We start from the raw sequence: 27,968 nt of genomic DNA on the forward strand, positions 1-27,968 counted from the left end.
ACAACTGCACTGAACTGCAATGCAAGCACATGAGTTGTTTAGATACCTACGAATGCCAGAACTTGGAGATGTCAGACAGTACGTGCGCACCCTTCCGACAAATACGCTGATGGGCTTTGGTGCTTTTGCAGCTCTCACGACCTACTGGTATGCAACAAGACCAAAAGCACTAAAACCACCATGTGATTTAGCGATGCAGTCTGTGGAAGTGGAGGTAAGTGCCACTTGATGGATGCTGTAGCTTAATGAAGTTTGAACCCTAAATGCAGCACTGAGAGAGACCAAACACTTGACTTACGTTAGGGTGTTTCTAAACCTGTAGTGTGGGGAGAATATGTTTCTGAAGTGTGGCTTGAACTCATTATTTTGGCTTTCTGAATTTGAAAACCAACCTGAGGGCTGAGGAAATGACTATTGCAGGAGGAAAAGACTCTGCTGAGACAACCGAGCTTCTGATCTCACTAGTGACAAAACTTGTTCATGTTAGAGCTGGCACAGTGTAGGTTTCAGTTCCTGGCCATATGATGACCTATTAAATTAGGTCTTGGGGTCAGAGTGTGTGTGTTGGTATATACTGATTATATATATATGCTGATTAGGCTAATAACTCTTCTGTTATTTTTAGTTTATAATAGCTGACACATGAGACTTTATATTGTGTTACAAGCATGAAGAGGATACTAATTGTCCTCAGATGATCTGTGGAAAGAAATATTAGTCTGGCAAGAGATCCCAGTCATAGAATAAGCTGAAATTAAACCAGCCACCTTCTGAACTCTGGATATGTTAGCTTAGCTTTTGTCATACACTTTTTAGAAGCAGAGTTAGTTTTAGGTGGTGGCTTTTTAGAAGCGAAGTCAAATACAGAAAGAGTCTGACTGGGAGAAACTGTTGCTTTGTAAGCAAATATAGACAACTATTGATTGCAAGGCTGGTGTTTCTGGGAGTTGTGGTTGTATTGATTCTCCTGCTCACTATGGAGTCAAATACTTTTTCTTTCAAGAGTTCTCTTTCTTCAGGATAGACAAGGTGTTTTCTCCTTTTGAAGGAAGGAGAGTTTTGGAAGGTTGTGATCTTTAAGGGAGGTACTTAGAAAATGTAGAATTGAAAAGCTGACAGCATCTTGCCTTACTCATGATAGTCAGAAACTACCACTATAGATTTTATACATATACATATATATATATATACACACACACACAAACACTTGGAACTGAAGTCTTCCTTTACACTAAATTCTACTGCATGGATAGACTGCGTCTAGTTGTCCTGTATCAAATGAATTAACACAACTCTTGTGCCTAAGAGCAGATGTGGTTACAAACTGATGCAAACAAATGTGGCAGAGTTTGACATTTACTATAGGTCAACTTAATGAACTTTAGCAAAATTCTGCCATTACTTCAAATTGGGCCCTTTTTCAGTGTTTCATACTATTGAGATTGAAGAATGACACATTAGTTGGCCTTTCCATTCACAGTTTATTTCCTAATCTTCTCAGTGGGGTGTGCAGCAAGCTTAATAACACATCATGTTAATGTAGGAAATAATGGCCTGCTTCTAGGAGTACACAAAAGATGAAACAGAAATATGCACTCATAATGTGGTAATTGCCAAAAAAAAAACACCTATGTTCAAGCAACACGTATAGAGTAAGGATCTAGAAGTTAGATCTCACTTCTCTTGGTGACCTTTTCCAATTCTGATAGCAGACATGTAGACAACGGGTAGAATAGTTTTGTAAACCAGCACATCTTGGTTGATGGAATGAGCTACCAGTGCAAGTTTTCCAGCTGTGGAGTGCCTTATTAGGCAGTGTAGCCTTCAGCAGATGTTTTGGGGGCATTGCATTATAAGATAGTAATCCAGTAGCTTTTAGCTGTCCATGAATCTCATGACAAATGCTTATTTGCTTGAGATTCTTGACAGCTGTCTCAGTTGAGTTCCTTTACTTCCTTGAATTAAATTACTTGTCAGTGCTGGATTCTGAGATTGAAATCATTGTTTGGTGGTATGAGACTTCACTAAGCAACTTAATGCATCATTGATCCAATTACACTAATTGGCTCTCTGATGAGAGCAGGATAGGTGTAACAGCATTATTTTTCAATGCCTCTTTAGGCTGAATAGTAGTAAGACTTAGATGAAAAACACCTGAATGTGTTTGCATGTTGCAATGATAAGAGCTCAGACTTAGAAACATCTTGAAATTAGTAAGATCTGTCCAATTTTGTTTTCATGAGGGCCATATCTGAACTATTAATACATTTAAAATGGTAATCATATAAGAATGGATGTTTTGAATCAAGTTTCAAGTGTCTATTGGAACTGCTACATCTATAACAGTGACAAGACTTTAATACAGTGTTCAGGATTCAGGTTCTCACTACATTTTGCTTAAAATTTAACTTCATATACTCCATTTTCCTATGTATATGTTAAGATGGGTTGTCACTTCCACAGGGGAAGAAAATCAAAGACTGCTCTGAAATTCTGTCTTAATATTTTTTTCTTCCTAAACAATATGATATTAAAAGCCCTGAGCAGTTGCTCCAAGAAAAGACATGGTAGAAAGCAATGCTCTTGGCTACCATTTTACTATATAATCTACCTGTTCATTTACAGTAAGAAATTTGAACTAGAAATAAGTGTCTACATAATTCTCACTTGTGACTTAACTTTTAGACACCAAGGAGCTAAGTGAGGTCATTGACTGGAGTAGGGTTTCTACATGTTCTGATAATGTATTTTCGTAACTTCATATGGGAGAAAGAAGCTCCTATTTACTGTTGTTCCAGGTCACTTCCCAGCTCTCAGAAGTTTTGATTTGGTAGGCCAGCACTCAGTGACCCATTTTAACCATTCCTGGATGAGCATAGAGATTGCACATGTAGTTGAAAATGAGTGCAAAGAGTACTGAAGTAGCAGGGATACACTGCACTAGACCAGGGCACCCAGAGCTCCTATCAGCCTGGCCTTGAACACTTCCAGGGACATGTCATCCACATCTGGATCTGTCTGCCTGTAGATTGCTCTTTCTTTCCACTGGTGGGTGACAGCTGAATAACTCTGGCTGTTGATTTTGTGTGCAGGTGTGTGGCTGTCAAATATATTAAGTCTTGCTTTAAAAACATATTTTTCTCAACTTATGCTATGTAGAAGAATAGGAAAGAAATAAATATTAAGATATCAGTATTTTCTAGGAGTGAGATTGGATTTGACTGGCTTTTTTGTTCCCTTGAATACTTCTCTCCATATTTGAGTATCTTAACTCTTGAAAACTTTTTAAGTCTTTAGTTCTTCTGACACATTATCACAATTCTAGCATGCCTGTCTTTCAAGAATCACTTGATTATATATGTGCTTATCTCTGTATGAATGATCAGTTTTAGGTGCTCTATGCTTACCAAGGGAGTAAGCTGTATGCTTACCTAGGGAGTAGCACACTTAAAATTATATGGTTGGTTTGAAAGCTCTGGTTTGTACTACTTGCTGCTCAAAATGAGTATGTTGGTGACTTAAGCTCCACTTGCTGATATACTTTCCCTCTCAGGTGAATTTCTATTTTCTCTGAGGCATAGTGGAGCCTACAGTGTGTTTTGACATTACTTCTGATCCTAAGAAGCCTGGGTCAACAAGAAGCAAGCCTGTGGCTTGAACAAAAGCAGTTACTTTGTATGACCTGAATAGGCCCTGATAGAGTAATATACGCTCTGTTACAGAATAAATCTGTTTCCTTCAGATGCTGCTATTTTTAACCAATGCCAAGGTTTTAGTTAATGACTAGCACTACTAGCACAGTAGGTTAATTTCTTGCAAGACCATGAGCTGCTGTAAGAGCTGGTCTATACAAGTAACTAGAATCTGTTCCTGCATTAATCAGATTTTATTACCTGGCTACTTTAAGAACACTTATTAAAACTGACTACCCTTTAAACTGCTTATTCTTTTACTGGACAGATCTATTAGATTCCATTCAACTAACCTGTGTGAAGTCAGCCAAACATTTGAGTTGTGGGATTCAGATATCTGGTGGTAACAACAGTGATTTTTAAACAAGTTTGCAGCAAACAGAACTTTTCCCTGATATTGCACAGACATTCTGGATAAGGACCATTTGAACTAGGTGTTAAAGTAGTTGTTCTTGCTGCTTTCAAGAAAAATGTAGATTAGTTCTATTGCTTAGTAGATGAGTAAGTTTATACCTTGCCTTATGCTCCCTGTTTGACCTTTTGCATACCTGAGAGTATTTCACTGCATCAAAAACATTGAACTCCTTATGGCCTTCACACAAGGAGCTGGGTGTTTTTTTTTTTTTAAAAAAAAAAACCCTTTTATTTAAGACTACTGAAAGTCCAATTAATTCTACTGTATTATGGGAAAAAAAACAAAGTAAGCAAAACTGAAAGTTGTTTCCCTTACTGAAAACCCATAAGAACTGATGGGAACTTTTCAACAGTAGTCTGTTAGAGTTTCTTTTTTTTCAGAATAGTGCTATCAGCCTTGCATCTAAGCAGTGTACTGTGTGATAACTCATCTTCAAATTTGGTTAGTGCCTCAGGCCCTGAAAAAATTACTTTTGTGGTGCTTTGTAATAGGACATGTAAACAAAACAGTAGTAGCCCACATGAGGAGAAACAAATACTTCTTGACTCTGCTGAGGAATGGCTTAGGATATTGTATTTCACCTGGTGTAGGAATTATAGCACATCAGACATGGTACATGTGATACATTGCACTTGCTTATATTGCCTGTGGCCATGGTAACAAACTACATTGTGTGATCTTTCTTAGATTGTCTCTAGAGTGGCAACAGTGGGAAAATCTGTAAGATTGCCTTGATTATCCAAGATTTGAGAAACCAATGAAAGAAAGCAAGCAGTCTTGCTGTTCTTTCCAGGCAGAGACATGTACTAGTGTTCTGTTAATTTCCTGTAGAGTAGATGTTGGTCTGAGAACAAGTATTCTCTTGAATTTCTAATGTTATGAATTTTTAGAGGTAAGCCACTCATTAACTTGTTCTGGGTCGTGTTCACAGTGTATGTTTCTGCTTACTGTCCAAGGAGTGGCAAGCACTGCATTACTCATTCTGTTTTGCTAAAACAAGTTTGGCTTGTTTTAATGTAAAAATATTTTTTCCTCTCTGTGCCTTTAATGTGCTAGCTGATTTCTGTAGATGTGGGTAATATGACATCTGCACATAAACCTATATTTATGTAGCTTATACATGGAACAGGTGATGATGTCCGGTCCTCCAGGACACTTTCAAAATAGGAGAAGAACCTATGACTACATATGAACAGATTTTAGTTGTGGATGATAGACTAACTAAATCTGTGGCTGAATTGTCTAGGGTTTGACTTTCTGAAAGAGCCAGAAATTGATTATGCTGATAGACAAAATCATATGCAGTGTTTACTCAAGATCCTCTGTTTAACCAGCTGGGCTGTTCCTGATAAGAACTTGCTTGTAGGTGTCTGTCATCATAACAGGACTAATTAACAACTGTGGGCTAATAGTAATTGCATAACTGTAGTTTGTGAAACTTGATTGTTCTCTATAAAATGAGATGATTTAATCAGTCACTCTAAAAAAAGGCAGTGTTAAAACTGAACTATTAAATTCTTGTGATGTCTTCCAGGTTTAGCTTATTTAAGTGCTCAACAGCTGAAAAATGATGATTTTAATTGTCAAGATACTATTGTCTTGACTGCATTTAAGTAAACCAGGAGGAAACCCTTTTTTGTAAGATGTAACTTTTAATTGGATTAAAGGACTATGTATGGAACAGAATGTTTTGCTTATGAGGACACTTGTTTAGGGTGTTGGTGACCGTGCTTAAAATCATTTAGGGTTTGAAACCACATATTGAAGTGTGATTATGTTCTGTAATCTTACTTAGTAAAATAGATTGGGGTTGCACTGTTAATATTCTGCCTAGACAGCTCTGAGACTGCATTTAGAAAGCTTGATGAAATTATTTATGGTCTATACTACACTAATAGAGTAAAATATTTCTTAAGGAAAAGGTGTTTTTGACAAAATGCCTTTTGTTAGTCTTAACTGTTCTGATTTGTTCTTTGCTATTATAGGTAGCTGAGGAGTAAGATTTTGCCTGGCAGGTTTTTGATAATGTAGGTAGCAGTTTGACTATTGAAAAAATGTCCTGGAAAACCTTGCATAGTTCTCAAAGTCTCTCAAGAAGAATATTCTTTCAAACAATTTCCATTCATTTATAGCCAACACAGGTGTTTAACCTTTCAAATTGTTTTTCTTAGGGCGATGAGCATGCTCGAAGGTCCTCTCTTCTAAAGAGTGATGAGCTGTTGATGTACTACTATGATGATGTGAGAACAGTTTATGATGTTTTCCAAAGGGGTTTACAAGTATCAAGTAAGTCTAAAATTAAAGATAATATTTTAAACACATCAAGAACTACATATTTGAACTCTTTTTTTGAAATGCAGCTGGGCATAGGGGATCTCTGTCTAGCAATATGATTAATGTATTAGATGTGAATTTTCTTGAGGGCAAATTAAACTGATACTTTGTGAAACAGAGTTCTGTGAGTAAAATTGGTGCTGTATTCCTTTGCCTAAATTAACTTTGTTGCCTCTGTCCTTTCTCAGCTTCCTTCCCTGCACCCCTGAAAAAACCCCGTTTGTCTGCTGAGAATCTAGTGGGTTAACACCAAGAGTGATGTCAGGACAGAGGAGTTTGGGTTAAATTTTGAATAACTTTTATCTTGTTTTTTTTTAGATAATGGTCCATGTCTCGGGTTTAGGAAACCAAACCAGCCATATGAATGGATCTCCTATAAAGAGGTAAGTAGTCTTTCTTAGTGCTGGACTTGCTTTAGCTTGCTGAGACCATTGATACAACATCCAGTAATGTGATATAACAAATCTGAATTATTCGTGTTCTAAAGTAGTAGCAGAATATTGCAGTAAGGTTCTAGTTCCAATTGCAGTATCTTAAAGGAACAGCCTTAAATTTGTGCTGGGGAGAGAAAAAAGAGCATCTCCTGTGCTTGGTTTGTGAATCCCAAAAAATTCTAAAATAACTGTTATCTTGGCATCTCAGTGCTGTATTGTTTAGAACTTGGGCACAGGAACTTTGAAGTAGTGTTCAGAGGCTCAGACTGTACTTGCTTCCAAGAGGTTCACTTTACATTAGGAAAAGATCTATCTACAGGTATTGTTTGGGCTTCCTGAAACCTTGTCTCCACAGTCTGAATGATGGTTGTATAGGGCACTAACAGAACTGCTTCTAACTGGCAGCATGCTGCTTCTTGGTCCCTGAAAATATCTGTATGCAAGTCTCCATTAAGAGCTGTGCACACTTAGGTTGTTCCTGATTTAATCACTTGGTTTTCAAATTTGCATAAACCTTGCCTATTGCATACTGTTAAGGTCATTAAACACCTTCTGTGTGTAACAGACCTCACTTTTTTCCCCAAGGTGACTTTGCTGGGAATTTGTTAGGTGCAACCTCTTTTGCTTTTGGGGTCATGTGACTAACATGGTTGCAAGTCATGTGCTATACAGAAAGAATTTAGTAAATTGCCTTCCCAAGCTTTGTTACTATAACTAAGTGGGTTTTGCCTCCTTGTTCTGCTTTTTGAAGGGAGATATTGCTATCCCCATAGTCACTGAATTAGGTAAAAGGATGGTTTATGTAATGCCTGTGATTAAACCAAAATATTATGTTTAATCATTCTAGGGTCACTTCTTGGGTTTAACACATATACAGCAAAACAGCCTTTTCTGTGCATGTGTGCTGACCTCCTAAACTTATACTTAACACTTTCAAGTCTGACTGGATCAGGTGTTTCTTCTGCTGCATGTAGAGTGCAAGTGTAATAATTGCAGTCAGTGCAAGGTAATGGCACTGCTATGTTTAGGTTATCAAAGTCACCGAGGCATCCAAAATAGCCTAAAAAACTCTCTCATTCATACCAATTAATAATTGTTGAGGAGAGTTTGCAATTATGAGTTTGCTCTTACTTTCTCTGTCCTCCCTCTTTTTTTGCCTCTCCAGGTTTCAGACAGAGCTGAGTGTGTGGGCTCTGCATTACTCCACCGAGGCTTCAAACCATCTCACGTTCAGTATATAGGCATCTTTTCACAAAACAGACCTGAGGTAATTTAATGAACATTTGGTGTATTTGTGGTCTGGCCGTTACTAAAATGGCCTACTCCTTTATCTCCTGGCAGTGTACTGCCCTACTGAGACCCTGACATTTGGTATCAGGAAAAGCCTAGACTGACATTGTAGACCCATGAGCCATAGACATGGCACCTTTTTAGCTAACATCCAAAACTGGTAGTTGACACAATGGTTATTGTCTTATGTTGTGCTTTGTTTGTTTTGGTGGTTTTGTTGTTGTTTGTTTGTGGTTTTTTTGTTTGTTTGTTTTTGTTTTCTGCCCCCCAGGGCTAACTGCAGAAGGCTAGAGAGCAGAAAAAACCTCTGGGAATTCAGAAGAACTTTACTAATTATCTTCTGTTTCCAGGTTTTAGAGTGGGTTTAATAGGAAGCAAATGCAGCTTTTAATGAATGTAAACACTACTTGGTTTCTCTTAAAAAAGTAACACTGGAAAACCTAGGTGGTTGAAAGTGACAGCAAGTCACAAGGAGGCTGTTTAAACTTTTAAAACACAAGGGAACACTTAGGGATTAAATATTTGGACAAAAATGTGTTAAGGTGATAATTCTGTTTCTGTCTGAGGCCCTGGACACAAAGATTCTGGGAAGGGAAAATTACTGCTGAAGTAGTTTGAAAAGTTGTAGTAGAAAAATTTGAGATTAATTTAATAAAAATGGGTAGAAAGACTGAAAGTGGCACAATTACAGATCACCTGAGACAATCATGGGGATATTCAGGCTGATAGTACCTATCCATTTTAACCCAGAAGTGGTTCTAGATTGCTTCTTTCTAAAAACATCATGAAGTATTAAAAGTATTTAGTAAATATATATTCTCTAGACTTGTTTATCAAATCTGTTTTAATAGGACTGAATTTCTCTAACCTAGTTTTGTGTTTCGTAGTTTGAGCTAGTGCTTGCTGCATTAAGCTAGTTCAGTGTAAACCAATGTTAAGACAGGAGACTGCTTCTTACCCTTCAGCAGAAGGGTGCTGTCCCTTTTGATTAAACACTTCCATTTGTGTTTTCCATTATGAAAGGACATCCACAGTTCTGACAGGGGTAGAAGTTCTATTTGGGTTCCTTCTTTCTCTTTCAGCGTACACCCCAAGAAACATCTGAGCTCTTGGGTTTTCCTGATGGAATTCTATTTCTAACAGCTGTAGATTTATTTCTGTAATAAAGAAGGCTGGAATATATTCAGTTAGGAAGCTCTTAAATAACATGGAGCTACAGACTCTACAGTTCAGTTTCCTTTGCATATGACATGATGAACCAGGAGTAAAAAAGGGAGACATATTTTTTGTTGTGCTAATTTGAATTGTTTCTCTATAGATCTGTGTGCAAGCTCTCTGCTGGGCTAGTGAGTTTCTGGAGGAGAGCATGGAGTTTTGCTCTTGGATCACAGAGGAAAAAATGCTTAAGTTGCATTGTTTTGAGTTGTGTCAGGAATGAGTTGAACAGATTTGTTTAAACCAGCAATTTTAAATCTGGGATTTTCCCTGCTCAGAATTACTGGATGGATATTGTGACATCCCAACCATAATAACTAATCCAGACAGGAGAATATGTCAATTTTTTTGTGTGTGTGAAATGATTCCCATTTGCTACTTCAGGGTACAACTGCTGGGGAAATCCCCTAATGGGGAGAATCCTAGAAAAACCAAAACTTGCATTTGTAAATGAAAGTATTACTTTCTATTTGAATTCCTGGAAAACAGTCATCTCTTCTGGAAGTGGGGAGGTTGGGTTTTAGATTGAGAAAAAATACAGCAATGAAGTGTGATTTTTTTTTTTTTTTTTTAACTATTTCCTTTTTTTTCCCTATCAGAAGATCAAAGCCATATCAAAAAAGAAATAGACTGTTGTCTATATATAGTACTAGTTGCTTGCTTGGGCTTTGAGAGAACTTGAGTGTCAGGGTTTGATATTTATATTTACTCATAATTTTAGAAGCAAAATGGAAAAAAGTGTCTTGGTAGCCCAGAAAATAAAGATGCTGGTTTTGTCATTGAGAATGATGATGTGCAAGAGTTGTTGGAGGCTGCAACAGGAAGCTTTTATTGCTGTGTGCAGCTTCTGAAGTCTTTTTGTAATAGACCCCTACCCTATTAAAATAACTTTGAAACTTCTGGCTGCTGAACAGCAGCACAGCTGCCCCCTTGTTACATGTCCTGGAGGATGCCAGTTTAGCAAGAGCTAATCAGTGGACCCTGTCATGACTATTATAAATGTGCCAACTTAGACTTACCAGTACACGTAATATCTTACTGAAAATCTAGTTACCTGTTAGCTGGCCTTGTACTAGTTTTATAAGAAGTCTTTTTGGACAAGAGGTGTGGAAGTCGCCCATTGCATGAATGCTGTCAGAAAAATTTCCTGTATTTAAGGCTGTCTGAATCAATAGTATTTTATGAAGCTGGCCCCTAATAAACAGTTTGTAAGACTGAGATTTGGCAACTTTAATGTAGTCTCTATTAGATATTTTGTGGAATAATCAGCTGAATCATGTTTAAACTTGTCATCATGTTGGGATGAGGTAGCTGGCTAGTTCTGCAAAAACACTAGGAAGTATAACAGTTTGGAGGAGGGGAAGGGAAACTCCCCTGTTATTGCAAGTCTTGTTGAATTGTAGGTTCTGGTAAGTTGTAAAGATGCATGCTGGTTTGTTCCTGTCATTGGGACTGACTAAGGATACAGAGAATTTTTGTCAGTCTTCAATGGGAAAATGAGAAATGTCCTAGTTCCATGGGCTTCTTCATGTGTCTGGAGGCTCCTATATGAGGTGTTGCATGCTATTCTATATTTTGGTGCAGCTAGCTGGTTACAAACTACACCCAAGAATTACTATCAGAAAAAAAGAATTGCATTACTGTCTTACCTCAGTGGTACTTTGGATGAAAATAGTTTGGCTGTAAAGTATAGCTCATAACACTTTATAAGGCTGCAGTATTCATTATGTTTGAGTACTGCATTTGTTAGCCGGTAAATCCTTCTTACTGCAGCTTGCGGAGATGTAATTGCATTTTTTTAATAGAAATCTTCATATTAGCTTCCTATAAAGAAGAGTGGTTAGTCTTGGGAGGTGCTGAGAAACTTTCTGGGGCTGACTCTCCAAAGAACTTTTACTTCAATTGCATGTCTGACCGTTAAATGAGATGCATGTAATGTAGGTATAAGAATACTGTGTTTATATAGATTTAATGTGTGGTCAAGCCTTCAGTGAATCCTTCACTGATTCATGCACAGTAATATGGAATATTGAAAACTTTACCTACCTCCATAGAATAAATAAATACTGTACTCTTGTGCAAAGTCATCCTGTTAGTAGGTAAACTAAGGAGATTAGTTAATGTTAACTGCTTTTCTCAAAAGTACTTAATATTACTTTTAGGGATTGAATTTGAATTTTATTGAATTGGATTCTTTCCTATAGTTCCTTACAATTTAGGGATTTTTTTTTTCCTTCTTTCGTAGAAAAAAATTGAGTAGGTCTTCAAAGTGAAAAAGCAATACAAACTGCCACTTTACTTTTTGGAAAGACTTGTCCACATGAGCTGTGTCAAGGAAGCTTAGCTTCCTTGTTATATTTTAAATATGAATCTTTCTTGGAGGTCTGTTACAATAAGCGAAACACAGTGACTTTCATCTCTTCTCTTTGTGCAGTGGGTCATCATTGAACAGGCATGCTATGCATTCTCCATGGTGGTGGTGCCACTCTATGATACACTGGGAGCTGAAGCTATTACCTACATTGTGAACAAAGGTAGGAGACTTTCAGTAGCTCAGCAACTGAATATATGATGACAGAGCTGAGTGAGGGCAGAACTGTAGCCTTCTCCAAAAGCCTTCCATCGTGACATACTGAAGTATGTGTGGATCTAGTGTAAACTGAACTTGTCATGTTGATAATATAGTTCTTTTTCATCAGCTGACTTGTCATTGGTTTTCTGTGACAAACCTGACAAGGCCAAAGTTTTGCTAACCAGTGTGGAAAAGGGAGAAACCCCAATACTCAACACCATTGTTATCATGGATTCTTTTGGTCTGGATCTTGTGGAACGTGGCAAAAAGTGTGGTGTTGAAGTCTTCAGCATGAGAGAAATAGAGGTAAGAATGCTTAACTGCTTTCATCCCATTTACTTGCCATGGATTTGTTTCAAAATACTTAACTATTTCTTGGATTGAAGTTTACACAAAAATATGAAAAATAAAAGGAGGAAAACAACTTGCTAATGTTATTTCACAATGCTCAAAGTATGAAAGTATACTCAAGGTATACTTTGGTATGCTCAAAGTATAAAAGTATATTTATATAAAATACATGAATACTCAAAGATGACAGAATGAAAGCTTATTAACATAGTCCAAGACTGAATACTAGATCTGAGTGTTAAGGCTTGCCTATGTAGAGCATAATGTGATAATTATGTACTGTGATTAATATTTCAGAGATTGTTGTTTCAAGAAGAGCCTGTGTAGGTTTTGGTCTTGCAAAAAATGGCGTTTTTCCCTGTACACTGAATTTACAAGATGTTTTCTGGGGGAGAGGGAAAATGTCAGTCAACTTCTTACAGGATAAGGTTATGGTAATACAGGGGAATGAGCTTCCAGGTTTTGGAAGTAGAAGTCAAGGCTTGATGTCAAGTCTTGGTTTTGCTTGTAGTTTTTTGTCTGCATAGATCTCTTAAGCAAGTTTATTTCATAACTTCACTTATTTGGAGAACCCTCTCCCAGGATCAAATTGCATGGAGCACATCTTTGTTGTGAGATTATGAAACAGAGTTTAGCCTGGTTTCAGCTGTAGTTCTAATGAAGGCTTGGCTCACTAGACTTTTGAGTATCTCCAGATAAATGTGCTTGTCTTGTGCAGGTGTCTTACTGGTGTGAAATGCCTCATTCACTGAGTTGAATGCCTCATTCAACTTTTCATAGCAGTTAAGACAGCTATGTTAATAGGGCCACCTTCTGGTGAAGATACAAAAATGTCAGCACGCCTTTCAGAAGGTTGACTGGCAAACTGGCCTCAGTAAGAGTGACAGGTTGAAATGGGGCTCAAAACATGAAATGGGGCTAGAGTTAAGTGACTTACAGTTCACTGGTTGAAGGGAACTTTAAACTTACAGTTGGGCCACTTTTTCTAAGTTTAAGTTGTTAGACTAAAATGAGATTCTTTCCTTGAGTTGAACTGCAGTTTTTGACAGAGGAAGATGCTTTCCACTGGTTCTTCTAGCTATGGAAAAACAAAACTGAGGGTAAATGTTATCTTTACATAAGATGTTTGTATGCTGAAGTAGTACTATATAGCTCTTATCTCATTAATGCAAACATCAAGTGTTAAGTAATAGGTGTTCCAAGATCCTTGTGTTTAAATCTCTGAAGAGAAGTTAGCAGTAAACTTAACTTTCCTGTTCACTGAAGGAGTATTAGAATTTTGTCACTTGTTGTTTTTTTTTTTTTTTTTTTTTTTTTTTTTTTTTTTTTTTTAAGGATATGGAGACTTACAGTGTCTCCTGAAAGGTGATTATGAGCTACTTAGGAACTTAGGTATCTTAGATTAGACTAGAATGGCAGTTTCTAACTTTGAGTAATTTTCTGGATTTCTGGCTTGAGCTTGTTGGCCAGCTGTGCATGGGTTATATGAACTGTCCCTCTGTGTATCCCCTGGAAGCCATCAGCTTAGTTTCTGATTCCCAGTCTCTGTATGTATCATGTGGTTACTTGTAGCTGAGTAACTGTGAATAAATGGCTCTTTAACAGGAAGAGATGGTGGAATTTTGCTCTAAGAGATCCAAACAAGTGTCTGGAGATCTTGGCTGTATATTCAGTAAATCCCAGGTTTTACTCAAACCAGGTTGTAGGGAGGTACTGAGCTTGTGGTGGTACTTGAAATGGAGGTGCTGTTTTGAGCAGACAGCTGTGTTGCCATAGTGGTAAATCTTTGCATAAGGTACCCTTTCAAAAAGCAAGCCTACAGCTATGGTAATGTTAACTGTGTTTCCAGACATTCCCTTTGTCTTAAATCTCCTTGGGTAAATCTAAGAGGTACATGATACTAAAGAAGTCTAGGGCTCAAAGGAATGCATGTGCTATTATTGTGTAGTTGGAATGTAAAGGCAATGGTGAAATTGATGTCTGTCCTCCAAGGGTGCTTCCAAAGACACCCTTAACAGAAGGTCTCTCTTTAACTTGCATAAGCCCTTAAGCTAGTGTTGTCTCTAGTTTTAAATAGGCATGACAATAGTAAGTCTTCCTTTGAAACTTTAAAGCTCATAGATACTGAACACTGGATTGCAAATATTTTCTCTTGCTATATTCTCGGTGATAAAAGGATTGTTTTGGTATCCTTTCCCTTCTGCCTAAAGAACCCTAACATTAGTGGTCAGGTCTGAGCAACTAAGGAGGAAGAAGGGTTCTGGATGAGTTTCTTCAGTGTAAAAGGAGTTCAAACCAGCAGTGAAACTCAGTCTTCCTTGGAGGTGCTTGCTGAGATGAATCTTCCTTCATTTATTCAATAATTGTTGTTGGTACATCTTCTGCATAAGGTATAGGATTGATTGATTGTTGTCTTACCATAACCTTGAGCTTCCCTAGTGAGTGACTTCTGGTTTATTAGCTGGAGAAAAGCCCAGTGAGTTTTAGATAAGTTATCACTTTTGTATTTGTAGAACATTGTAGTTATTATATGTATTTTTGAAATGTCCTTTAAAGCTTTTCTTATTCTTACATGAACCAGAGAATCACAGACTAGTTTGGGTTGGAAGGACCCTTAAAGATCTGGTTCCCATCCACCTTCCAGCCATGGGCAGGGATTGTTGCACTGGGTTCCTAAACAAGTTAAGATGTCTTAACAGAGAGTCTAAATAGCAAAATATTATGGTGTTTAGTAATGTTGGATAAACTTAAATCAAGAAAGCTACATGCTTATGTCTACATTTTCTCTCTCTTTTCCTTTCTGTAGGAGCTAGGAAGAGCTCACAGGCAAAAACCTATGGTAAGTGTGAAATTGGTATAAATGACAATGTAAGTTGTTAGCACTTTTTAGATCAAACTAGCAAATCTCCCATAGTTCAGAAATAACACTAGTATCCTGATGTTTTGTCTAGGAAAATATTTTTCCTTGTTATCTTAACCACACTAATACTTTCTTAACTCTCATAGCCTCCAAAGCCAGAAGATCTAGCAGTCATCTGTTTCACCAGTGGAACAACAGGTACACTCATTACATTATGTAGAATTTATTATTCTGTATGTGCAAAATTAGTTTAGAACCCCTCCTCCTTGCCTTCCATCCCCCCGCCACGCCAAGATTTCCCTTTGCTGCTGCACCTTTGTAGCAACTAGTAGCTGGGGTAGTGTTACAGTAAAGTTCCCTTGTATTTTAATTTTTTTTTTCCCATTTATTAATACAGAGTTGCAGTATTGGTGGGGTGGGGGGGGGAGGTGTCATGTTTTTAGGCTTGGAAATAAATAATGAATTTGTGTTTGCATAATAATAAAGGCTCTGTATCAGACTTTAGACTACCAGTTCTTCCATAGTTTTTTTTTTGTACTTTATCAGCAAAAATGTTCCATAGGTCTAAGCAACCTTGCTGCAAGACCAAAACAGACTGTCTAAATGTCACTCGCTTGACATTTGTGAGGTTCATACCCACTGACTGGCATGGGAGCATAAAGAAAGAATACAGCAGCAAGCTACATCTTTAAAACAGATGTGAGAACAAAAATTAATCTGCATTTCGTAGCTGCATCTTCACAAATGAGTTGAATTTTGAATAAGAAATATATCCAAAAACATGGTAGTTTCTCAAGGCTTTGGGCTCCTTAAAAAGTTGTAAGACTTCATCACAAACTGATTACTTAACTGTTGCCAGCTGTTCTTGACAGTGTTGTGTTTAATTCATACACAAAGAAATGTATTAATATCAAAGAATGCTGTGACATTACTACTGCTACGTTAAGGATCTAAATTCCACTGCTGAATCCTGATGTCCTTCTTCCTTAGGAAACCCTAAAGGAGCTATGATCACCCATCAAAACATAGTCAGCAATGCTTCAGCTTTTGTGAAAAGTACAGAGGTAACTGAAAAGATAAACATTGTGGACTTGCCTGAAGGGAAATAATCTCATGAGTAAAACAAATGTTGAAATACCTAACTTTGGTCTTAAGCTTTAGTAAGATCCGAGTGAAGATGTAACTTTATAGCGCTCTGTGCCCACTAGTCAGAAGTCAATGTTTACTGGTTATTCTGTCATGATCAAGAACCTGACAGATTTACAATCTGTTCTGATGTAAGCAAAGTATTATAATGATCCTGATATGAATGTGCATTACATTCTGCCATGGGTTTATAGTGTTTCTCATTAGTGCAAGGAGTTTTTAAAGTGAAACTAAGTTTTTAAATTAGGCAATTAGCCCACGTAAGGTACTTTTGATATTAACCTTAGGGTAAACTGGATAAACAAAAATCATAATCTAAGATGAAAGTGTAATTTTTTTAACCCAATAGTATTTTAACCTCTACTGTCCTTCTACGCTTCCAAAATATGTAATGGAGCTCTGTGGTTTCGATCAGAATTTATTTCTCTCCAGAATTATATGAATGATAAATTGTAATAATCTGGTCTCTCAACTGTACTCAGCTCTAAAAGATTGTTTCTGCTGTGTGTCTTCACTCATGCTACAAAGTCGTTGCTGTAACCTTTTTAATACAAGATAGACAATGCAGCTTCATTACCAACAGAACTAAAGCAGGGGCTGTGCTCTAGAGTTTAGATGCTAGATTTTACTGTTGCATTTAACTTGGGCAAAATAGAGACTCAGTGAGAATTAAACTTTTTGTAACACTTTCAGAAATCATTTGTGCCTTCCACTGATGATGTTCTGATATCGTTCCTGCCCCTGGCTCATATGTTTGAGAGAATTGTTGAGGTAAGCATCTGTTTTACCAAATTACCGAGAAGCTTACTTTTCTTACAGAATGAGTCTGAGTAAAATATGCTCTTCCTTCTTCACTCTTGTAAATGTGTGTGAAAGCTTGAAATAAGGTTCAGGAAAGTAGTGTCCCATAAACAATACGTAGTGAGCACTAGACAATTGGTTTTCATGCCAAAATAGAAACATTAATCTTAGAGCTAGGGTTAATAAGAAACTGGTTTACTAGAACATGAGGCAATCCCTTAGGACATATACACTGCCTAGAAATTCCCTCCATTGTAATTACTGCATTATTAAAAATTCATGCCATTCTTTAGTCTGCAAACCTCAAAAATTTATTTTATAAGGTGGCATCCTGCTTGCTTACACAAAACTAATTTCAAGCTAAACTTACCATTGCTTCCAAGAAAATTTCAGTAAAGAGGAAGGGATTTTATTTCAGTGGAATTTTCTTCCAGGAAATGGAAGTGGCTTTTAAAGCCATTTCAATGACAAACTTTGAAGTTTTCTTGGATCACTTGTTTTACCATATAGCAAAATCTGAGGCTTAATTTTTGAGAATGAAAGGGCTGCAGTTGTCTTAGTGCTGGCAGTCTTGAAGACCTCTGGGCCTGTTTTGGGTGCTATGCATTTTTGAATGGATGCAATTCCCTTGTGCCTCTACAGTAGGTAAGAAATTCATGTATTAATTACTGCATTTACTGAAGTTGAATTAACAACTCTTCCTCGGGTGAGATTGCAAATACATATGTTGAAGGTTTATAGAGGGAGCATCCATGCAAGCATTAAAAGGCATATGAAGGCAAGCAGAAATTGCATGACTTCTGTTAGGAATCCTAAGTCTTGAAAGATTTGAAATAGTACACATCTGAGTTCTACAGGTGCCGCTGGGTATTCAGCACGTTTTCTTCCTGGTCACTTTGATATCAGCTATATGTCAGTGTCTGCTTTACTCCCCTGCGTTGCACCAGAACATACAAGCTCTGTATCTAAACAGCTCTGCTCTTGATTATGCCATAGAAACAGGATAGGAACTTGGATTTTAAAAGAAAGAATGAAGAGTGTTTGGATTGCAGTATTCCGCTGCTGGTTGAGGCCTGTACAAAATAGGTGGTATAGCTGTACAAGGAAATTAACCAAGACATTATTGATAGAAAGGAGGAAGGATTTCTTGCTGTTTGGGGTAGATATGAACATAGACTCTGTGAGAACCAGTCTTTACAGTTCTGTTTAAAGTTGATGTTTCCTTGGTTTTGACATCATATGGAAGTTAGTGGGTCAATGAACTTGACTTCAGAAATATGTTCCCATCTAGTGAGGGCAGTTGTTGCTCAGTCTGTATGGACTGATATATTTGCTGCTTTTAGCAGATGGTGGCAAGATATACGTGGAGGGGGAAGGTGACACTTTAGTATGTCTCATGCAGCAAATAAGAGGATGGATAGTAGGGAATGAGGGAGTAGGTGTTACAGAGGAAGCAGAAGAAATAAAAGTAGGTAGATATAAACACAAGGAGAGGAGAGATGCTAAAAAGTAAAGAAAATAGGAAAATAAAGGGAGGGGTGTAAGGTAGGTGGTGAAGCTTATTGACTTCTAGCTTCTAGACAGAAAATACAGAACACAACAGGTTTAAGTCTGCCTACCTTTGTGTAGGTCTGAAGTGATGCAGAAATAAAGTCTGGCTCTGCTACAGTCTTCTGAAGAGCATCTTGATCACTTTCTTCTGCTCACATCAGTCCTGTGAAATGAGAAGGAAAACCAGAGTGCAAGGAGTGGAAATGAAGTAGCTATTTACTAGGCCAATGAGAATTTCTGCCTTATGCATGTGCTGACTATAAATACAGAATTTCTAGGTATAAAGCAGGGGACAAACAGGTCTAATATTTTAAAATAAGCCTGCTAAATACTTCAAATGGAGAAGTTCTTTTCAGTCTTTTGCTACCTCTTGAGTCCCTGGCATTGCCTTATTTGACCAACTACCCTTGTGAATAGAGGCTTTTGTGCTAAGCTTGAACGTCTGGTTTGCGTGCACCAGATTTGTCTTGCTATTTGGTCTTTCTAGTGCCATCTTAGAGTGTGAGAATGCTGCAAAACTGGTCCAGAAGTTGAGAGCATGATTTAAGGTCAATCTACTCTGCAAAGGACTGTCATACATATAGAGCTGGAACGCTTTGTACCTCCTGTGTTTTCAGTGTTTACTTTTTTCTAACAGTGTGTGGTTCTGTGCCATGGAGCCCGGATAGGATTCTTTCAAGGGGATATCAGACTACTCATGGATGACCTAAAAACACTGCAGCCAACTGTATTTCCTGTAGTACCAAGACTGTTGAACAGAATGTTTGACAAGGTAAGTCTATAGGCATGAGTGCAGGCTTTTAAGAGACTCCATAAAGAGCTGCCAGAGTAAGAGTAACTACTGTGCCCTGGAATATTAAATTGGCATGCTAACAAATGTGTGTATCTCTAAAAGAGAGATGAAAGTGCAGGAAATAGTACTGGTTGCATTAAAACACTTTCAGGCAGCAAATACTAGTGTTGAAAAGTCTGACCAGGGGACTTGATTCTCTCTGTCTTGATTAATGACTTAGTGCTTTGCCCTGAGCAAGTTATTTAAGTCTAGTCTACAACACAAAAATGAGGCTTGGCATCTGCATGCCACGCTTTTAGCAACTGACTCATGGAGTGGAATTTACAAAGCAAGGTCAGGTGCTTGCCTATGTTTGCATGGACACATACAAATTTCCTACACGACAGCCAGTGTGTCCTAGCTGGGAGAACTGTAAACCAGCCAGCTGGGAGTGCTGGGAAGAAGGTGTGTCTGTAGCCCCACTCTCCTATGTGTGCTTCTTGCCTGCTCAGGGTCATCTGGGATCTGAATTTCAAAGTAGATTCTTTCTTGAACTTCAGTTTTTAATTGGCCTTTTAGCATACAGTCAGAGGAGCTACAGGTTATAATAAATCCTATGACTGCTAAAGAAATGGCAGAACTGTCTATGCTGTCTTAGCCAGGACATTTCTCTGATCATGAGACTAGAGGAACACCAAGTAACAGAAGGTTCTGTTTCGCTAAGGAGCGAATGGTGTAACTAGAATCCATTTGGAGGGGAGTAAATCCTGAGACCAGATTTTAGTACTTAAAATGTAGTTCCTTATTCTGCTCACACATTCTCTACTGGAATTTGAGAAGCAAAGTCAAAGCTTGGGACTTTGTTCTCATGATTTCCGCTTGCTTGTTTAGTCTGGTGCCCTGAGGCTTCCAACATTTCAACCTCACCCACCCTTGCAGTAACGTAGCATGTGAAACCAGCAGGCTGGGGAATTGGTGTGGCGGGGGGTGTAATGCTGCAGTCTGCATGCTTTCAGTCATAATGCTGAGTCTTCTTTCCAAATTAATCTACTAATGTGGGGGCTGCTGTTGATTCTGCTCTCTGGCTTCCTGAGAACAACTAGAAAGAGCCTTTGAAAAGTGATCTAAAATGCAAATTTATATATGCAAGACAGATCTTCATTTGGTGTTTCTGAAGTGACCTGCATCTCATCACAACACCCTGTTACATTATGTATTATTATAGGATTCTTTTCAGAAAATGCTGAGGATTATGGTCAATTTGAATTTTGATTATATTAGACTAGAGAAGTAAATCATCCATTTTCATTCATACATTTTAATTAAGAAATTGTGCATTGAAACGAGAGAGTTTGATGTATATTAAGATTTAGTTAAGTGCTGATTTCACCTCTTGAACTGAGGTCAAAATAAAAATGCACAAGTATTTCTTACTAGAATTAAGATGCCTATCAATAAAGGTTGTTTTAATTTACTTGGTTTTCACTGTTAAGAGTCTCTATGAATGCATATGTAAGAAAAAGGGAATGGTAATCTATGAAGATTCTAACTATAGTTTCTTTCTTAATAGATTTTTGGGCAGGCAGATACTTCATTAAAGAGGTGGCTGCTGGAGTTTGCTTCCAAGAGGAAAGAAGCAGAACTTAGAAGTGGTATAGTTAGAAATAACAGTTTCTGGGATAAAGTCATCTTCCGTAAAATACAGGTATGCTTGAAAGCCTCCAAGTTAAACTTTACAATTGTTGAATTGCATGCGAATAGTTATAATCTGGTATGGCTTTTTCACTGAGTTAAGACTACCTGGCTACTCAGAGCAAAAATCAGAGCTGTCTTTTTATTTTCAACCTCATTTTTTCAATTCCCTTAGTTCTCATAGTATCAGCTAACTGTATTAAGGAAGTCAGTCTGAAACAGTCTGGTGCTTCTCTTACCACTTTGAAATCAAACATTGTCCTTCTGAAGGAAGAATGATAAGTATGACAGTGCCACCTGTAGCCCCCACTGTCTTCTCCCTGTTGGTCACTAGTAAGTCATGCCTGCTATTGTATCTGATACTCACTTGCTATGGCCTTAACCTTGGCTGTACAACATGCCCATGTGGCTGCTTTTTATAGCATTCAGGATGTATGAGAAACTGATACAAGGCAGTGAAAAATAAAGCCATCGCTGTAAGGCCATGGCTTAAGCTCTTTTTTGCAGAGTCTGTATTGCAGTGACACCATGTACAGATACACTATGTTTGAGATTCCATATCTTCCAGCCATTAATGAGACTAAAAACGCTGCAAGAAAGACAGCTTGCCATAGCAGACTAAACTTTTACTCTCTAACATTTGTGGGTGGCACTGTAGGTGAACAGTGGCTAAGAGTGTCATAGAAAATGACCCTAGAAATGCTGGAAATTTCTAAAATGCTTTTGGTGTCTGCAGTATGTTGTGTCTGTTGTAGGCAAGTTTGGGAGGAAGAGTAAAGCTGATGGTTACAGGAGCAGCACCTGTGTCTGCAAGTGTACTGACCTTCCTGAGAACTGCTCTTGGCTGTCAGGTGAGTTGCTTGGCCTTAGTCCTAAGCCCTAAATATTTTAACACCTGGCTCCAGCTTTGTTAGAGATTTTCTAGTGTTCTGATTATATGGATAACTTTTTCTCATATTCTTGGAGACTATACAAGTGCATGCTCTTTTCCTGAGTGTCTCTCAGTCCCCTGAAATTTCTGTATTCATCCCAAAGTCTTAACTGAAGTGACCAGCTGACCTGTCTTAGAGGCAAGATTTTTGTCACGGGCTGCAGTAAGCAATAAATTACCTACTTTAAGTTTCTGGAGTTTGCTTTGCTTACTTACAATAAGTACTTGCAACTACTGTAGAAGATCTAATAAACAATGTGGTAATACTGTTGTGTTTCTGTTTTGAAGATGATGCTAGGGTGAATCAAATTGCACACATAGCATTTTTCTTCAGAGCCTCTTCAAAGTATATGCTTTTGGAGGTAAAATTTGAACAACAATGGCATAGAATAGAACAAATGTGTTGAAATTAAATACATTTCAAGGATAGAAAAAATACTCTAAAATATTAGGCTTCCATAATTTCCTGAAGTTTTATAGTGGTGTGCTGGTGCAACAGAAGCCTGTCTTGTGTATAGCAATCACAGAGCTGTGATGGAGCATAGGGATTCCATTTCTAGCTGTCTCAGACAAAGCTATTTTTAAATTATGTGAATGAAGTCTGCTAAGGCTATGGTTCCTCATTTCTTTCTCGCTTCCTCTGCTGTTTTGTGTTTTAATTTAAACAGGTGTCACATACTATGTGAAACTTTTGAGTAAATATTGGAACTGGAGGTGGAATATTAGCACTTAAAAATTGTGTATTATGATCAAACTAATACTTTAGGGGTGTTTTTTTGTTGTTTTTTTTTTTTTTAGAAGGTGCTGAGCGTTTTGGTACACTCAAATTTAAATAATTAGAATAAAAGAAAAAACTAGTATTTTAATGAAGAAACTTTGTGTGGAAAAGTAATGGTCTTAGATTATATTTTGATTTCACCTTCTAGTTCTATGAAGGTTATGGACAGACTGAATGCACAGCTGGATGCTCCCTGTCGTTGCCTGGTGACTGGACAGCAGGTATGATGTTCAGCTGTCTACCTAAATTTTAGTATTATTGACATTTTTGGAGGTGCCTGATCACTTTATTTAATCTTCAGTAACATCTGTCCTGAAGAATAAGACTAGTTTTCTTCAAATGAAATAAAAGTTTTTAAGGGATCCCTTGACATTTCTACACCTAAATAGCTATGAATGTTCCGTAATTCAGACTTCTAATAGGATTTGTTCTTGTAAGTTGAAGTAGCTTTTGGAGAAGGGAGGTTATAGTATTAACCCTTGTAGTTTCTATCAAACACAAATCTTTTGTGCATAAAGGCAACGATGGAAGTACGAATGGCATTTTTTGGTGTTGGAATCAAGAGTTTGCACTTCCCTCAGCTGTTACATCTCTAGCTCCCTAATTGAAATAATACTGCTAATGGAAATTATAGTGGGACTTCTGCTACTTAAATGTCTGTACAGTGAGGATCCTGATTATAAGAAAAAGTAAACCTGAGTACATGGTTCAGCTTGTAACATGCTTAGGGATATCTGAGAATTTAATGTTTCAGTCCTGGCAGATTTAAGCTACCTGAAATCAGTTTTCCATTTTTCATTAGTGTGTAAGCAGCTTATTTTTTTTCAGAATCTGACTAAAAATCATCAGGGTATTGAAGTGTTACTCTATTTAATAGGTCATGTTGGAGCACCGATGCCATGCAATATCATCAAGCTTGTTGATGTACAAGAAATGAATTACTTGGCTGCCAAAGGAGAGGGTGAGGTAAGTAATTTCAGAAAGTCAATATGAGCCTCTTGGGAAATTTTGGAAATTGTTGTTTTTTTGTTCCTGAAATAACTGAGTTTAGTAAAAATGCTAAACTTGGCCTGCTACCTAAAATCTAAGATGCCTGCATGCAATACCAGTTAATGATTCACCAAAGCAAATCAGGAAGTAGTATATGGGAGGGTAGAAGGAAGCGCTTACAAAGTAATGTGTTATCCCACATATAACCTAACAGATGGTTATATGACCATACATCAGGTTGTATGACCAAGGCAACAGCTTCCAGCTGTGGAATAGCTGGGAGGTGGGCTTGATCTCCCACTCTACTTCCAAGAGTCAGAGAACAGCTGATGCATATAGCCAATTACCCAGCTTGTAATGTGTGAGCTGAGGCAATTTAAAGTGGCTGGAGACTTCTAAGAAAAATGGAGATCAAGTGCCATGAAGGTTGCTGATGTTTTGTGATGCCTGCATGCATGTTTTTGTGAACTATTTTTATGCAGTCTGCACAAATTGAATATGTATGTTTTTACAAATTCCGTTTTGAGGACTCAGCTTTATGTGATGCTATATGCTGTTTTTAAAAATATTTTTTCAAATTAAAGTATATACAGATTTAACTTTGTATATACTTCAAACAGATGTTCATGTAGTAATTTATTTTCCCCAGGCCTTAAAAGCAGATTAACTGTGGTGTCTTTCATATGCTTTCAAGAGGCTGTGGGGGCAGCTGGGGGAGCGAGAAATTAAAAGTAGTTTAAGCAAGTAGCTAATTTGTGCTTACAAATTTATAATCTTTGTTTTGCTTGTAATCTGTATGAGACTAAATCACTGGGCTTTAACTCCCAGAAATGTTCAAGGATTTACTTGGTCTTGGTGGTGGAAAACTGCTTGCAGGTGAAGAATGATGTCAAAATTCTTCTGTCTTGCATATGACTCCATATTTAGTCTTCATCAGCAATTTCTGCTTCACTTTCAGTATGTTCTTAAATCTTGGTCCACTAGAGGAACAGCGTATAAATTCTTATAATAAGAAATAGTTACATAGCTTAAAAAGAAACTGCTGAAAGTGTTTTGCTTGTGCTTAACGTGAAAATTTGCTGTATTAGGGGTTACTTTGAACTTTAATAAAAATGATAGCCCCTTTATATATCAGGTGCCGTCTTAGTCTTTCAGGCCTAACTTTCTCAGTATAAACTATTCTAAACATAACAAAAAAGTACTGTAGCTTGCTTCATAGAACTCAAAGCCCATGGCTATGAAATTAGCCCTCTTTATCCATTTGCCTAAAATAAATAGTCTTCCTTATTTTCTGCTTTTCATCTGGGTTAAATATTTCTACTCCCTTCTCTGAGAGTAAGCTTGCAGTATTCTTTGCTATGTCAGCCTTGCTTTTCACTTGTGCCAGTCAAGAAGAATAAATTTGTGACTCAAATTATATATGAGCATATGCAGATGAGGTCTCAGTGCCAGCTAGCAGGACACAGATAAATGGTTGGCTGTCTCTACTGGGAAAAGCTGTCACTTAGTGCCTTCTGTGGTCTTAGGAGCTGTGAAAAATTAACATTTGATTAGTCAGTCTTTGACTTGACTGGGACATATAGAGAGGTCTTTTATTCATATTCTTCCAGATAAGGTCTGTTTCAGAACAGTAATTATTTGCTTTGTGAAATGTGACTTTAGTTTTGTCCCAGATTTGGTACTGTCTCCATAAGGTCATCAGAACCCTCACTAATACCCTGATCTCCCTCCTATTGACAACATCTCATGTTCATTGTCTTGTAGTTCACCAGCATGCTGGGTGGGTACTGCAAGTTTTTCAAGAATCAGTTGCTGAACTACATTAGTAATTCCTTCTAGCCTAATTTTTGGACAACAAATGTGCCATTTGCTTGATGCACAACTTTTTTTTTCTCCACTAGTTTTAGCACAATGGCCCTGCTGTTTACCAAAGCTAAAATGAACATGTTAGCAGGCTAAGAGTATTTCTGGATCTAGCAGAATTTTTCATATTAAATAAATAAAATCAAATTTCTTCTGATATGTACCAATTTTTCAAATAGTGGGTAGGAACACTGCTGCTAGACTGGAAGAGAATGGATCCTTCCAGTTGCTTCTTGTATTTCATACCAGTGGAAAAATGTTACATCTCCAAAAACCATGAGTTCCTGAGAAGTTCCTGTACAAACACAACCTTCCTCTTACCTTCCTTTTTAATGGGGATTAAGAACCAATGGAGAAAGCAATCACTCCTATCAACAAATGCTAACTTTCCTTCATTGTAGCATATATTAACAAATATGTGCTTTTCAGGTGTGTATTAAAGGGGTGAATGTATTTCGTGGCTATTTGAAAGATCCAGAAAAAACGGCGGAGGCTCTGGACAAAGATGGCTGGCTTCACACAGGAGATATTGGGAAATGGCTACCAGTAAGTAAACTTAGATAGCTGGAATGGTACTTTTATAGTTATTAGCAGAAATTTAATGAATATATTAGAAAACATTGAACAGAATTGGTTAGGTGAAAGACAGGAATTTGTGGATAATCACTGTTGTAGCTGAATCTGTGTGCCTGGGCCTAAAAAAGTATTGACAGTGCCAGTCCTGAGGTTTTCCCCAGTTTAGATTAGATGGCTACATTAGCTATTTTCTTCTAACTTTCTTAGTTTGACAGTTTTCTGGCTCTAGCTCAATTTTACGGTGCCAGTATGCCATGTCTAAGGTGTGTAGATTGGTTTTTCACTTGAAGTGCATCCTCTGAGTGAAAGTTAATTCTGTCAACAGAATGGTACATTGAAGATCATTGACCGGAAAAAACACATATTTAAACTAGCCCAGGGAGAGTACATAGCACCAGAGAAAATAGAGAATGTGTATCTGAGATGTGAAGCTGTTGCACAGGCATTTGTCCATGGAGAGAGTTTGCAGGTAAGCATTTTTCAGGTAATTTTAAAAATTAATGCAAAAGGAGACTGCACAGAAGTCTTCCTTTCTTCCTTCACCCCACGCCAAGTTTTGGGACTGAAACTTAAATTTTTTATTAACTTTTATTGTTATGCATTTTGGATTCTGATTGGATTCCAGCAGTTACATAGCATGTTTCTGGATTTAGTTTCACACCAGGTGGTGGAGCTGAACTAATTTGCATATTAATGACTGTATATAAATTGCTAACAGTGTGCAGTGGGAAAACCCCCAAAAAAAACAAAAAGAAAAAACCAAAACAGAAAAACCCACGCACACCAAGAAAGAACCTGGATATCGTGCGGGCTTTCAAGTTTAGAGAAATGTGGGTCTTAATTCTTTCAGTTCAGCTTCTCATCTGAATTTCCTGTGTTCAGGTAGCAGAAAGCTGCTGACATTACAGCAGGATCAGAAATGCTCGCCCAAGAAATGTGTAGGAAATAAAGGGCTTGCTTAGGAATTTTTGTCAAGCTTTTTTTCCATTTTTTAGGCCTTCTTAGTAGGTGTTGTGGTACCTGATCCTGATACTCTGCACAACTGGGCCAAGAAAAAGGGATTTGAAGGCTCCTATCAAGAGCTATGCAGAAACAAGGTAAGGCATATTTAATTGGACAGTTAGCTGTTCTGCATCAACTTTTTCAATGCTTATGGAGGCATGAAGCTATATAATGTATCTCTGTATCCACAGGATGTAAAAAAATGCATTCTGGAGGACATGGTGAGGATTGGGAAAGAGTCTGGTTTGAAGTCATTTGAACAGGTATGATGCTTATGAGAACGAAATACCTAACTCCTTAAACTTCTCAACACCAATATGATCTGATTCTCCAGAAACTTCTAATTTTGTGTTTGGAAAACTTCTCAAGTGATGGGCTTTGTTATGATGTCTGGGAAAATTTTTAATAGACTTGTCTATTTCAAGGAATGCAATTTGACTAGTAACTTTATATATTCCAGGTGAAAGACATTGTCCTGCACAGTGAAATGTTTTCTATTGAAAACGGCCTGTTGACACCAACACTGAAGGCGAAGAGACCAGAATTGCGAAAATACTTCCAGTCACAGATAGATGAACTCTATGCTAATGCCAAAATGTAACTGTGAATGGAATGGGAAAAGTGGCACATGTCTGTCTACTGTTGGCCTTCATATCTGTATTTTGACTGCAGCAAAAATAGGGAAGGAAACTGTGCAATCATT

The 27,968-nt window shown here is 37.6% G+C and overlaps 1 protein-coding gene across 2 annotated transcripts; it reads left to right on the forward strand.

The window, feature by feature from the left end:
- Positions 1 to 27,866, forward strand: ACSL1 (acyl-CoA synthetase long chain family member 1). 2 transcript variants are annotated; one of them, XM_062493579.1, is made up of 20 exons: positions 1 to 214; positions 6,279 to 6,393; positions 6,760 to 6,824; positions 8,041 to 8,142; positions 11,815 to 11,914; positions 12,080 to 12,258; positions 15,110 to 15,142; positions 15,310 to 15,361; positions 16,154 to 16,227; positions 17,003 to 17,080; positions 19,299 to 19,433; positions 21,004 to 21,138; positions 21,881 to 21,976; positions 22,983 to 23,055; positions 23,712 to 23,800; positions 26,117 to 26,233; positions 26,589 to 26,732; positions 27,259 to 27,360; positions 27,457 to 27,528; positions 27,726 to 27,866. In XM_062493579.1, exons 1-20 carry the CDS (start codon positions 20 to 22, stop codon positions 27,864 to 27,866), a joined length of 2,097 nt encoding a protein of 698 aa, XP_062349563.1. In that variant the 5' UTR covers positions 1 to 19. The 2 variants fall into 2 exon arrangements, with proteins under 2 accessions (XP_062349563.1, XP_062349564.1); XM_062493580.1 differs by lacking the exon at positions 8,041 to 8,142.
- Positions 27,867 to 27,968: the final 102 nt, after the last annotated feature.

The sequence above is a fragment of the Cinclus cinclus genome, chromosome 5 (assembly GCF_963662255.1).
Source record: "Cinclus cinclus chromosome 5, bCinCin1.1, whole genome shotgun sequence".
NCBI lineage: Eukaryota > Metazoa > Chordata > Aves > Passeriformes > Cinclidae > Cinclus > Cinclus cinclus.